General features: G+C 43.7%; 1 protein-coding gene across 3 annotated transcripts in view; it reads left to right on the forward strand.

The window, feature by feature from the left end:
• Positions 1–7,192, forward strand: part of LOC141014215 (dnaJ homolog subfamily C member 13) — a 32,763-nt gene extending 25,571 nt beyond the window's left edge. For all 3 annotated transcript variants that reach the window (XM_073487912.1, XM_073487914.1, XM_073487913.1), the window contains 17 exons: positions 74–193; positions 380–775; positions 861–974; positions 1,237–1,353; positions 1,927–2,104; positions 2,193–2,284; positions 2,371–2,470; positions 2,569–2,643; positions 2,737–2,849; positions 2,940–3,109; positions 3,218–3,260; positions 3,347–3,520; positions 3,619–3,798; positions 3,952–4,092; positions 4,196–4,339; positions 4,477–4,576; positions 6,036–7,192. In XM_073487912.1, coding sequence (XP_073344013.1) covers positions 74–193; positions 380–775; positions 861–974; positions 1,237–1,353; positions 1,927–2,104; positions 2,193–2,284; positions 2,371–2,470; positions 2,569–2,643; positions 2,737–2,849; positions 2,940–3,109; positions 3,218–3,260; positions 3,347–3,520; positions 3,619–3,798; positions 3,952–4,092; positions 4,196–4,339; positions 4,477–4,576; positions 6,036–6,133 — 2,355 coding nt within the window. In that variant the 3' untranslated portion in view covers positions 6,134–7,192. The remainder of the gene's footprint in view (positions 1–73; positions 194–379; positions 776–860; positions 975–1,236; positions 1,354–1,926; positions 2,105–2,192; positions 2,285–2,370; positions 2,471–2,568; positions 2,644–2,736; positions 2,850–2,939; positions 3,110–3,217; positions 3,261–3,346; positions 3,521–3,618; positions 3,799–3,951; positions 4,093–4,195; positions 4,340–4,476; positions 4,577–6,035) is intronic.
• The last annotated feature ends 6,667 nt before the right edge of the window (positions 7,193–13,859 follow it).

The following is a 13,859-nucleotide window of genomic DNA, read 5'->3' on the forward strand; positions in this document are numbered from 1 at the left end:
CTCTCCAGAAATGAGTACTTTAATGCTTGTAGTGATTTCTTAAACACTTTCTCAACACTTTAATGTGCTACAGGTGTGCGGGCACATCTGTAAGTGCTACAGTGTCGCAGCCCAGTTTGAGGAATGCAGAGAAAAGATCATTGAACTGCCAAACATCATCAGGGACCTCTGTCACATCTTGTTCTATGGAAAGGTAAGAAACTGCACCTACTCTTTTTTACCTTATTCTTCTGAGTTTTCTGTCTGTAATCGCAAAGAAATAAATCTTTACTATTTTTTCAGCATTTTAGAGTCTGAAGTATATTTCCTCTTTTGGCGGATTTCGACAAAATGTTAATTTAAATGTTAATTCTCACTTCTCATCCTCACCTCTCCTCAGGGTCTCCCAAAAACCGCCGCCCTGGCAGTCCAGTGCGTGAGCTCCTTCGCAGTGGATTTCTTCCTACAGACCCATCTATACCATGCTGGTGTGCTTTGGCACCTGCTGGTACACCTCTTCAACTACGACTACACCCTGGAGGAGAGCGGCGTTCAGGCCAGCCAGGAAACAAACCAACAGGAGGTCGCAAACAACCTGGCCAAGCTCAGTCTGGTAGCTCTCAGCCGTCTGGGAGGCTACGCCCAGGCACCACACACACCGGACGGGAACAATCCCGTTTCAGAGACCAACGGCATTGAGGGAACACCTCCTGAGAACCCCACCATCCGCAAGAGCTTAGCAGCCATGCTGACACCGTACATCTCGAGGAAGCTGGGAACAGGAACTCCTGCTGAGGTTTGTTGTAAAAGTAGACACAAAGCATATACATCAATAAATCCCAACAGCAAGCTGAGCTCCACATGTCCTGCTGTTCTTTCAGGTCCTGAAGCTGCTGAATAGTAACTCAGAGAACCCGTACTTGATCTGGAACAATGGAACAAGAGCCGAGCTGCTGGAGTTCCTGGAGGGTCAGCAGGAAGGAAACATAAAGAGGGTAGGATTATTATGTATATATTTTTTTTCTTTTCCAACCTTTATTTGTTACATTTTCTTACAAACAATACATAACAAGTGGTGTGTGGAGACAGGTCAACCCATGTGTGGGATTGATCTAAGTAGCTGTTGATGTTTATATTATAGAAATGGTCGTCTATGCAATTGTTTATATATGAAAATGCCATATATTGATATTAGTATATAGAAATGATTGATGAACTATCAAGTATTAATGCATCTTCTCTGTGATCTCTTTTCAGGGAGAAAATGATAAAAGCTTTGGTGCAGAGTTTGTGTTCATTGATCACAGCAAAGAGCTGATAGTTGGAGAGATCTTTGTGCGGGTCTACAATGAGCAACCGACCTTTCCTCTTGAGGTGAGTACAAGAACTAGATTACATCAAGTGTACAGCAAGCTTTTTTACTGTTCGCCTTTGGCATCAGTCTTCTGTTTGCCAAAAGGTTTTTATATGGAATAAAGCACTCAAGCATAAATTAGGTCAGAACTCCATTCTCAAACAGCAATATTTATTATAGCTGTGATTATTGGCGGCAGCATTGACTGAAAACACACATTTTCCTTGTAGTATTTTGTTAATCATTTAATAGGGCTGCAAGCAGTCGATTAATCTGTCAATTGTGTTCAATCAGATCAGATCAATCGATTAGTTGTCTGGTTTATTAAAATGGTGAAAAATGTTGATCAGTGTTTCTCAAAGTCATAGATGACATCCTCAAATATCTGTTTTTTCCACAACCTAAAGATAATCAGTTTACTGTCGTAGAGGAGTAAAGAAACCAGGAAATGTTTGTAATTAATTATCATAATAGTCCGCTATTAATGTGTTAGTTTACAACTTATTGATTATTCGTTGTTGCTCTATTATCAGTATAAAATACACTTAAAATCCTTTGTAATGCTATAATGTGTTTTATCACCTCTGTTTTAGTACCCCAAAGCATTTGCAGCCAGTCTGCTAGACTATGTTGGCTCCCAGGCCCAATACCTCCACACTCTGCTGGCCATGAGTCAGAGCAACAAGGTGGAGTCCCAGCAGCACGCTGAGAGGCTCCGCTTCGCTGAAATGGCTTTAGAGGCTCTACGCAACGTCATCAAGAACAACCCTGGTGAGACATGAAACTTCCTCCAGCTTTTTATTTAGACGTCTAAATTGCTGAGCTTCTTTTCAAAGCACCTCTCTTTGCGTCATTTCAGGTTCGGAGTCAGAGTGCATCGGACATTTCAAACTGCTCTTCTCTTTGTTGCGGGTTCATGGAGCTGGCAGAGTACAGCAGCTGGTGTTGGAGGTAGAGCTTCTTGGTCCTAATATCTAATTGTTGTTGTTTCCAGTATGTCCGTTCCTGCATTTTAGTCATTTTGGTTTCATCTACAGGTTGTGAATACGGTGACATCAAACCAAGAATGTGTTGGCAACATTGCAGAGTCGCTGGTGTTGTCCAACCTTCTGCTGCTTCTGCACTCGCTCCCCTCCAGTAAGAAGAAAACAAGTCGCTGGTTCACTTTGTTGCCTTTGCTGTAGTTATTGCAGTGTTGTATCTTTGAACTAAAACATATTTTTTGTATCATTTAGGTCGGCAAATTGTTTTGGAAACCCTGTATGCACTCACTTCTAACACAAAGATAGTCAAAGAGGCTATGGCCAAAGGTCAGTCTAACTCTGTTTTTGTTTTTTTCTGGATATTTTCTTCCATATTTATAGAAATTCTTAGATGCTCATATTTATTTCTTTGTTCCCCAGGCGCTCTGATCTACTTGCTCGACCTCTTCTGTAACTGCACACATCCCCAGGTCCGCACACAGACTGCAGAGCTCTTCTCCAAGATGACCTCAGACAAGCTGGTTGGGCCAAAGGTCCGTCTAGAAGGATAAAAAGCAAAATAACTCCTGTCTTTGTGCACTCACATCACACTTCCTCATCTCCTTCATCATTTTCTTTGCCAGGTGCGTCTAACGCTGATGCGTTTCCTCCCTGGGGTGTTCATGGACGCCATGCGAGACAACGCCGAAGCAGCAGTGCACATATTCGAGGGAACACACGAGAACCCTGAACTGATCTGGAACGACAACTCAAGGGAGAAAGTGTCCACAACTGTCCGGGAGATGATGCTCGAGTATGAAAGGAGCCCAATTTGATACCCTATTTAACAAGTGTGAAATATTGTATTATGGCCATTAGGATGCTTCAACATCACCTAATTTACTTTCTTAAACTTTTGCAGGCACTTTAAACAGCAGAAGGATAATCCTGATGTGAACTGGAAAGTAAGTGCATTAACATATAACTCACTACAATACAATAACATGTTTTTGATTTAATATGACAATAACGTCTTGCTTTGTATCCTCAGATGCCAGATGACTTCACAGTGGCTTATGGAGCAGGACAGGGCGAAGTAGAAGTCGGTGGCGTCTTCTTGCGTATCTTCATCGCGCAGCCAGGCTGGGTGCTACGCAAGCCTCGAGAGTTCCTGGTGTCCCTCCTGGAGACCATGACCGAGCTGCTGGAGAAAAACAACCCCAACGTGAGAAACAGAAGCACAGCATTTGTTTTGTTTTCAATCATCCTCTTGTGTCACACCAGCGATTTTCACCTCTTCCTGACATCTCCGGTCTCCTGCAGGGTGAGGCCCTGGAGACGGTTACCACGGCAGCAGTATGTCTGTTCAGCACACAAAGCCAGCTGGCCGACCAGGTTCCTCCTCTGGGCCACCTGCCTCGCATCCTGGCAGCACTCAACCACAAGAACAATGCCGTGCCCAAGTGCTCCATCCGCCTCATCCACGTGCTGTCAGACAATGAGGTGAGGAACCAAATGAGTATAGCTTCCTGGACTCGTTTTTACACCGCTCTGCTGTTTTTAAACAAGGAATCCAGTTCTACTTAGTAAATTTGTGAACGCTAATTCAACAATAACAGCTAAAAACAATAGCTAACACTGTCTTGTTTTGTGTAGCTGTGTGTGCGCTCCATGGCTTCTCTGGAAACAATTGGCCCCCTCATGACTGGGATGAAAAGTCGGGCCGACATGGCCGGATTGGCTTGTGAAGCTCTCAACCGCATGTTCCAGAAGGAGCAGACTGAATTGGTTGCCCAGGTAAACACCAGTTGCATTTATTGTTTTTTGTTTTTTTAATGGTGATCATTATTGTTTGATGACCATGTCAAATTAACGAGCATTTTGTTAATGAACTGACCAGGCTCTAAGAGTGGAGCTGGTTCCATACCTCCTGAAGCTACTGGAAGGAATCGGCCTGGAGACTCTTGATAACCCTTCAGCCACAAAGGCCCAGATAGTCAAGGCTCTCAAGTCCATGACTCGCAGTCTGCAGTTCGGAGAACAGGTGTGACAGCATGATAATCAATTAAAACAATTAGATGATTCGTATTCTTTCTTTTATTTGCTAATTGAATAATTGTTCCAAATGACATCACACTGGATATTTATCTTATTAACTCTTAAACAATCACTTCTCTGCAGGTGAACGAGATTCTAGCGAAGTCCTCAGTGTGGAGTGCCTTCAAAGACCAGAAACATGATCTTTTCATCTCAGAGTCTCAGACCGCAGGCTACCTGACAGGTACAGTGTTTATTTGAACGTGTTCTCTGACATTTTCTAAACAATCAAAACTTGAAATTTTTTCCATAAGTCTTTTAAAGGTAAGTCTTGAGAGCCTTTCTCTGAGCTGTTTTTAAATCTTAATGCTTTGCTTTATCCTAAACACCACCTTGTGGCTGACTCCTCACTTGTGCTTAAACCCAGCCACCCTTTCTCTCTCCACTTCCTGTAACTTCCTGGCTCTGCCCTACCCTTCCTCTTTGTCCTTCAAATTTTCCTCCTCAGGGGTATCCACTCCTTCTCTCCTGGCCGCCAGCAGCCCACTGCGAGGTGGGCTCTAAACTCCTAAGCTGGGCCCTCGCAGCCCTCCTCTCGCTTGTTCTGATGCAGGTAGACTTTGACCTGACGTTTGACCTTTCCTCTTAACCTCCATCTTGACCCTTTACTTAATTTTCCATTCCCACCCCTTCATCGTCGCAGTGCTGAAAGTAATGTCACCTTCATCTCCATCCACTAACACTAAACACACTTCAGGTTCACAAATTAACAAGAATCCCCTCATGAACCACTCAAACACAGAGAAAGGAGGAGTTGACAAAAATATAAAGTGGATGTACTTGAAAGCACAAATAAACAATGTGCCTGGAGACAGCATAAGCAACAAGGCTGCCTCTAGCAGCCAGGCTACTGTCCAAAATTAAAAACAACCCTAAGAATCTCAATTTGACCTCAAAACGCCAATCTCAATCAACATCATAGCGCTCTTCATTGACTGTGCCTGTCAGTTCACTCATGGTTTACCTCGCTTTCTATCACTCAATGTCTTTGCCTTCTTTGCTTCCTCCATCAGAGGGGTTCTTTCTCTTTTGCAGTGTAGTTTCCACAGTTGTTCCACTGTTACCTGCAGATAGCGACCAGGGGAAAAAATACCTCCTCCCGTCTTAGTTGAGCAATGGCAGACGCGCTTCCTTTGTGCCATAATGTGACCTTCATTTTACTGGGAAAAATTGAGCCTCGTGGTAGACCGAATGGCATCATGAAAAAGAGATTTATAGGAAACCAATCCATACGCTGATGATGTCATTTTTCTACAGCTATTACACTGTGCAATCAGTGTTTACTTCAGAATGATCAGTTAAAGCACAAAAGCCGTCTATTATCTGTATAAGTGTAGTTGTAACACAATTTTGAGATAAAGTACAAAGAGCATAAATCACACATGGGAAGAAATGTGCTCCCACCACATCCTTTGACTTATATATATATATACATAAAAATTTCCACACTGGAGCAGATTTTGTCCCATTACACCCTAATCCTACATTAAAAGCATCTAATAATTGGGCCAAAATCAGAAGTTATCACTCCTCCATACATTCAGTAGTTTTGTAGTTTAGTTCATCATTGTAGCTCATCAGTAGCGCACCAGATCAATCACACCTATACTGAATCTTCTCCTTCCTTCCTTCATCCTTCATAGGTCCAGGAGTAGCAGGTTACCTTACAGCAGGATCTGGCACCACGGTTATGCCCAGCGTCCCACCCCCCGTGGACAACGACATTGGAGACCAAGGCTGACGGACACACACACACACAGGTCACGCTCAGGCCACCCAGACTGCCCTGCAGCTTCACGGCTGCAGCTCAGAGAGGGACCGTTCAGCTCCCGGACGAGGGGATGGAGAGAGGGAAAGACGGAGGAGAGCGGGGCCGTCGTCGACCGTCACCAAAATCTCTGTGACACCTCCTCCAGTATCACTCTCCACTCCCCTTTAAAAAACGGCACTCAAGTCTTCATAAACACTTTGAAATTGTTTTAACGGATGACCACGTTTTGTTTTGTTTCTGTGCTACTTTTCTTGTTTCTTCCAATGACAGAAGAGTTTACTTTTTGTATGAATATATTTTTTACTCTAGATTTTGTTTTTTTTCATGAGAAAGACATTGGAAGACTGAGGCTTATTATAGGTTAACTGTCTCTTCTCTGTTATCTTATTCCTCTTTGTCATATCCTGATTGGCTGAACTCACCCTAAATCCTGAACAGAGGGTACTCTGCCTCTTTTGTGACACATTTGTGCACAGGACCTATCCACTTCTCACATAAACATGTCATTTGCTAGTCTACAGAATGGATTTTCATATTGAACAGGAAAATACGTTAAAATCAGAACATATGTGTATGATGTCTCTGCCCTGATTCTCCACTGATTGATGCTGACGCTCTTGTCTAGATCAATCCCCTCTTTCAAAGTTGACACAAATCCGCTCTCCAAATGTCCAGCCTCTTATTCCTCTGATCTTAATTCATATTTCAGTCTGCTCTCTCTCTCTCTCTCTCTCTCTCTTTGAAGGCTACCCTTTCTGCCTCACATGTTTTTTAAAGTAATTCTCCTTCCCCCAGAATGCAAAAAGCACTAGAATATTTATAAGTGAATAATAACCACAGGAAATGAGCTTCTGCTAAGACATGACGAATGACTCTGATTACGAATCTATGTGAAAGACTAGTGCAATTTGTGAAATGTTCAATGTAATATTGCGTATATAAACTTTCTATATTGAATGTACATTAAAAAAAATAAATCAGTCGCACTTGTACATAAAATTTTAAGAATAAAAGGGAACCCACAGTGTTGTTCTTTTGTATTTACATTTGTGTTCAGGGAAGATTTCAGCAGAATGAACCATTTACTGTTCTTGTTTCAAAAGCAGGACTCGTATCTGGTGTTGGCCAAAGAAGGAAATTAATACATGTATTTTCTCAGAGAGTAAACTATTGGTTTGAATTTTCTATGCCAAGTTGTCACATCAGCACCATCATCGCCTCTTTTTTTACCTGCTAATTAAAGTAATGACATCCAAAGGTACCAAAGAAGACACTGAGATCATTACTTCTGTATGGACTTTGTACATTTTAGCTCTGTAAACAATTAATTGACATTAAATAGACTGTTTATGGTATTTATCAGACCCAGTTTTTCCCAAGGTAATGCTTAAATAAATCCACAAATCGTTTCCCTACCAACATGTTATTTCTGAAAGTGTGGACAAGGCCTTGAGTCATCATTTTCATAATGGGGAAGATATAAATTACAGTCTAAATAGTTATCTCAATCAGTGATATATAGTCTTACTTAGACTAGACATAGAATAGGCTTCACATTGTTAAGGTTTCTGGTCAAACAAGGGCCCATGACCTCACTATGACTATGACCCTGCAGCTTTATCTAGAACTTGCACACAGAATTTGACATGAGACTATTTACCTTTTCATACTTGCAGGCTCTCAAAGACAAAATGTCGATTTCGAGTGGTTTTACTTATAAACTTGAACAGACTTATAGGCTGCATGTAGGAGCATCAAAAGCAAAATAGTAAAATAGCTTTTATCTTGTTAATTAATTTCAGAACCATAACTCTTACTAGATGTATATTTCCAACTGGATCTTGAATTTACATAATTTACATTTATTAACTTGTTTTTTAATATATAAATTAAGATTATTATTCGTGGCATGCATATTAACATGATAAATACAGCAAGGAAAGGGTTAGCGTTAGGGTTAGGGATATATATATATTTCCTTGCTGTATTTATCACGTGAATATGCTCATTGCAACATTTCCAACAGCACATGAAGGCAGCGCATGTTTCGCACAGGCATCGCAGTATGTTACGTCATAATATTGCGCCGAAGTCTCGCCCCTTCCGTTGGAAGCGAGACGATGTAGTTCACTGAGCGCTTTAACATAAAACTAGATTTCAATCCAGAGTTACAGGGTGCAGTCACTTTTCGGCAGGCCCTGCCGAAAAGTGACTGCACCCTGTAAGTCCTTATTGCAAGGAGTGATATTGACCAAATTCACTGTACATGCACCTGGTTTCCTCTACTATTAATGCTGAAAAGACAGAGAATGTAACCCCTCCCAATCCAGAGTTACAGGGTGCAGTCACTTTTCGGCAGGCCCTGCCGAAAAGTGACTGCACCCTGTAAGTCCTTATTGCAAGGAGTGATATTGACCAAATTCACTGTACATGCACCTGGTTTCCGCTACTATTAATGCTGAAAAGACAGAGAATGTAACCCCTCCCAATCCAGAGTTACAGGGTGCAGTCACTTTTCGGCAGGCCCTGCCGAAAAGTGACTGCACCCTGTAAGTCCTTATTGCAAGGAGTGATATTGACCAAATTCACTGTACATGAACCTGGTTTCCTCTACTATTAATGCTGAAAAGACAGAGAATGTAACCCCTCCCAATCCAGAGTTACAGGGTGCAGTCACTTTTCGGCAGGCCCTGCCCTACCAAATTCACTGTACATGCACCTGGTTTCCTCTACTATTAATGCTGAAAAGACAGAGAATGTAACCCCTCCCAATCCAGAGTTACAGGGTGCAGTCACTTTTCGGCAGGCCCTGCCGAAAAGTGACTGCACCCTGTAAGTCCTTATTGCAAGGAGTGATATTGACCAAATTCACTGTACATGCACCTGGTTTCCGCTACTATTAATGCTGAAAAGACAGAGAATGTAACCCCTCCCAATCCAGAGTTACAGGGTGCAGTCACTTTTCGGCAGGCCCTGCCGAAAAGTGACTGCACCCTGTAAGTCCTTATTGCAAGGAGTGATATTGACCAAATTCACTGTACATGAACCTGGTTTCCTCTACTATTAATGCTGAAAAGACAGAGAATGTAACCCCTCCCAATCCAGAGTTACAGGATGCAGTCACTTTTCGGCAGGCCCTGCCCTACCAAATTCACTGTACATGCACCTGGTTTCCTCTACTATTAATGCTGAAAAGACAGAGAATGTAACCCCTCCCAATCCAGAGTTACAGGGTGCAGTCACTTTTCGGCAGGCCCTGCCGAAAAGTGACTGCACCCTGTAAGTCCTTATTGCAAGGAGTGATATTGACCAAATTCACTGTACATGCACCTGGTTTCCGCTACTATTAATGCTGAAAAGACAGAGAATGTAACCCCTCCCAATCCAGAGTTACAGGGTGCAGTCACTTTTCGGCAGGCCCTGCCGAAAAGTGACTGCACCCTGTAAGTCCTTATTGCAAGGAGTGATATTGACCAAATTCACTGTACATGCACCTTGTTTCCTCTACTATTAATGCTGAAAAGACAGAGAATGTAACCCCTCCCAATCCAGAGTTACAGGGTGCAGTCACTTTTCGGCAGGCCCTGCCGAAAAGTGACTGCACCCTGTAAGTCCTTATTGCAAGGAGTGATAATGACCAAATTCACTGTACATGCACCTGGTTTCCTCTACTATTAATGCTGAAAAGACAGAGAATGTAACCCCTCCCAATCCAGAGTTACAGGGTGCAGTCACTTTTCGGCAGGCCCTGCCGAAAAGTGACTGCACCCTGTAAGTCCTTATTGCAAGGAGTGATATTGACCAAATTCACTGTACATGCACCTTGTTTCCTCTACTATTAATGCTGAAAAGACAGAGAATGTAACCCCTCCCAATCCAGAGTTACAGGGTGCAGTCACTTTTCGGCAGGCCCTGCCGAAAAGTGACTGCACCCTGTAAGTCCTTATTGCAAGGAGTGATATTGACCAAATTCACTGTACATGCACCTGGTTTCCTCTACTATTAATGCTGAAAAGACAGAGAATGTAACCCCTCCCAATCCAGAGTTACAGGGTGCAGTCACTTTTCGGCAGGCCCTGCCCTACCAAATTCACTGTACATGCACCTGGTTTCCTCTACTATTAATGCTGAAAAGACAGAGAATGTAACCCCTCCCAATCCAGAGTTACAGGGTGCAGTCACTTTTCGGCAGGCCCTGCCCTACCAAATTCACTGTACATGCACCTGGTTTCCTCTACTATTAATGCTGAAAAGACAGAGAATGTAACCCCTCCCAATCCAGAGTTACAGGGTGCAGTCACTTTTCGGCAGGCCCTGCCGAAAAGTGACTGCACCCTGTAAGTCCTTATTGCAAGGAGTGATATTGACCAAATTCACTGTACATGCACCTGGTTTCCGCTACTATTAATGCTGAAAAGACAGAGAATGTAACCCCTCCCAATCCAGAGTTACAGGGTGCAGTCACTTTTCGGCAGGCCCTGCCGAAAAGTGACTGCACCCTGTAAGTCCTTATTGCAAGGAGTGATATTGACCAAATTCACTGTACATGAACCTGGTTTCCTCTACTATTAATGCTGAAAAGACAGAGAATGTAACCCCTCCCAATCCAGAGTTACAGGATGCAGTCACTTTTCGGCAGGCCCTGCCCTACCAAATTCACTGTACATGCACCTGGTTTCCTCTACTATTAATGCTGAAAAGACAGAGAATGTAACCCCTCCCAATCCAGAGTTACAGGGTGCAGTCACTTTTCGGCAGGCCCTGCCGAAAAGTGACTGCACCCTGTAAGTCCTTATTGCAAGGAGTGATATTGACCAAATTCACTGTACATGCACCTGGTTTCCGCTACTATTAATGCTGAAAAGACAGAGAATGTAACCCCTCCCAATCCAGAGTTACAGGGTGCAGTCACTTTTCGGCAGGCCCTGCCGAAAAGTGACTGCACCCTGTAAGTCCTTATTGCAAGGAGTGATATTGACCAAATTCACTGTACATGCACCTTGTTTCCTCTACTATTAATGCTGAAAAGACAGAGAATGTAACCCCTCCCAATCCAGAGTTACAGGGTGCAGTCACTTTTCGGCAGGCCCTGCCGAAAAGTGACTGCACCCTGTAAGTCCTTATTGCAAGGAGTGATAATGACCAAATTCACTGTACATGCACCTGGTTTCCTCTACTATTAATGCTGAAAAGACAGAGAATGTAACCCCTCCCAATCCAGAGTTACAGGGTGCAGTCACTTTTCGGCAGGCCCTGCCGAAAAGTGACTGCACCCTGTAAGTCCTTATTGCAAGGAGTGATATTGACCAAATTCACTGTACATGCACCTTGTTTCCTCTACTATTAATGCTGAAAAGACAGAGAATGTAACCCCTCCCAATCCAGAGTTACAGGGTGCAGTCACTTTTCGGCAGGCCCTGCCGAAAAGTGACTGCACCCTGTAAGTCCTTATTGCAAGGAGTGATATTGACCAAATTCACTGTACATGCACCTGGTTTCCTCTACTATTAATGCTGAAAAGACAGAGAATGTAACCCCTCCCAATCCAGAGTTACAGGGTGCAGTCACTTTTCGGCAGGCCCTGCCCTACCAAATTCACTGTACATGCACCTGGTTTCCTCTACTATTAATGCTGAAAAGACAGAGAATGTAACCCCTCCCAATCCAGAGTTACAGGGTGCAGTCACTTTTCGGCAGGCCCTGCCGAAAAGTGACTGCACCCTGTAAGTCCTTATTGCAAGGAGTGATATTGACCAAATTCACTGTACATGCACCTGGTTTCCGCTACTATTAATGCTGAAAAGACAGAGAATGTAACCCCTCCCAATCCAGAGTTACAGGGTGCAGTCACTTTTCGGCAGGCCCTGCCGAAAAGTGACTGCACCCTGTAAGTCCTTATTGCAAGGAGTGATATTGACCAAATTCACTGTACATGAACCTGGTTTCCTCTACTATTAATGCTGAAAAGACAGAGAATGTAACCCCTCCCAATCCAGAGTTACAGGATGCAGTCACTTTTCGGCAGGCCCTGCCCTACCAAATTCACTGTACATGCACCTGGTTTCCTCTACTATTAATGCTGAAAAGACAGAGAATGTAACCCCTCCCAATCCAGAGTTACAGGGTGCAGTCACTTTTCGGCAGGCCCTGCCGAAAAGTGACTGCACCCTGTAAGTCCTTATTGCAAGGAGTGATATTGACCAAATTCACTGTACATGCACCTGGTTTCCGCTACTATTAATGCTGAAAAGACAGAGAATGTAACCCCTCCCAATCCAGAGTTACAGGGTGCAGTCACTTTTCGGCAGGCCCTGCCGAAAAGTGACTGCACCCTGTAAGTCCTTATTGCAAGGAGTGATATTGACCAAATTCACTGTACATGCACCTTGTTTCCTCTACTATTAATGCTGAAAAGACAGAGAATGTAACCCCTCCCAATCCAGAGTTACAGGGTGCAGTCACTTTTCGGCAGGCCCTGCCGAAAAGTGACTGCACCCTGTAAGTCCTTATTGCAAGGAGTGATATTGACCAAATTCACTGTACATGCACCTGGTTTCCGCTACTATTAATGCTGAAAAGACAGAGAATGTAACCCCTCCCAATCCAGAGTTACAGGGTGCAGTCACTTTTCGGCAGGCCCTGCCGAAAAGTGACTGCACCCTGTAAGTCCTTATTGCAAGGAGTGATATTGACCAAATTCACTGTACATGAACCTGGTTTCCTCTACTATTAATGCTGAAAAGACAGAGAATGTAACCCCTCCCAATCCAGAGTTACAGGGTGCAGTCACTTTTCGGCAGGCCCTGCCCTACCAAATTCACTGTACATGCACCTGGTTTCCTCTACTATTAATGCTGAAAAGACAGAGAATGTAACCCCTCCCAATCCAGAGTTACAGGGTGCAGTCACTTTTCGGCAGGCCCTGCCGAAAAGTGACTGCACCCTGTAAGTCCTTATTGCAAGGAGTGATATTGACCAAATTCACTGTACATGCACCTGGTTTCCGCTACTATTAATGCTGAAAAGACAGAGAATGTAACCCCTCCCAATCCAGAGTTACAGGGTGCAGTCACTTTTCGGCAGGCCCTGCCGAAAAGTGACTGCACCCTGTAAGTCCTTATTGCAAGGAGTGATATTGACCAAATTCACTGTACATGAACCTGGTTTCCTCTACTATTAATGCTGAAAAGACAGAGAATGTAACCCCTCCCAATCCAGAGTTACAGGATGCAGTCACTTTTCGGCAGGCCCTGCCCTACCAAATTCACTGTACATGCACCTGGTTTCCTCTACTATTAATGCTGAAAAGACAGAGAATGTAACCCCTCCCAATCCAGAGTTACAGGGTGCAGTCACTTTTCGGCAGGCCCTGCCGAAAAGTGACTGCACCCTGTAAGTCCTTATTGCAAGGAGTGATATTGACCAAATTCACTGTACATGCACCTGGTTTCCGCTACTATTAATGCTGAAAAGACAGAGAATGTAACCCCTCCCAATCCAGAGTTACAGGGTGCAGTCACTTTTCGGCAGGCCCTGCCGAAAAGTGACTGCACCCTGTAAGTCCTTATTGCAAGGAGTGATATTGACCAAATTCACTGTACATGAACCTGGTTTCCTCTACTATTAATGCTGAAAAGACAGAGAATGTAACCCCTCCCAATCCAGAGTTACAGGATGCAGTCACTTTTCGGCAGGC

This window comes from Pagrus major, chromosome 19 (assembly GCF_040436345.1).
Source record: "Pagrus major chromosome 19, Pma_NU_1.0".
In the NCBI taxonomy this organism is placed as follows: Eukaryota; Metazoa; Chordata; class Actinopteri; order Spariformes; family Sparidae; genus Pagrus; species Pagrus major.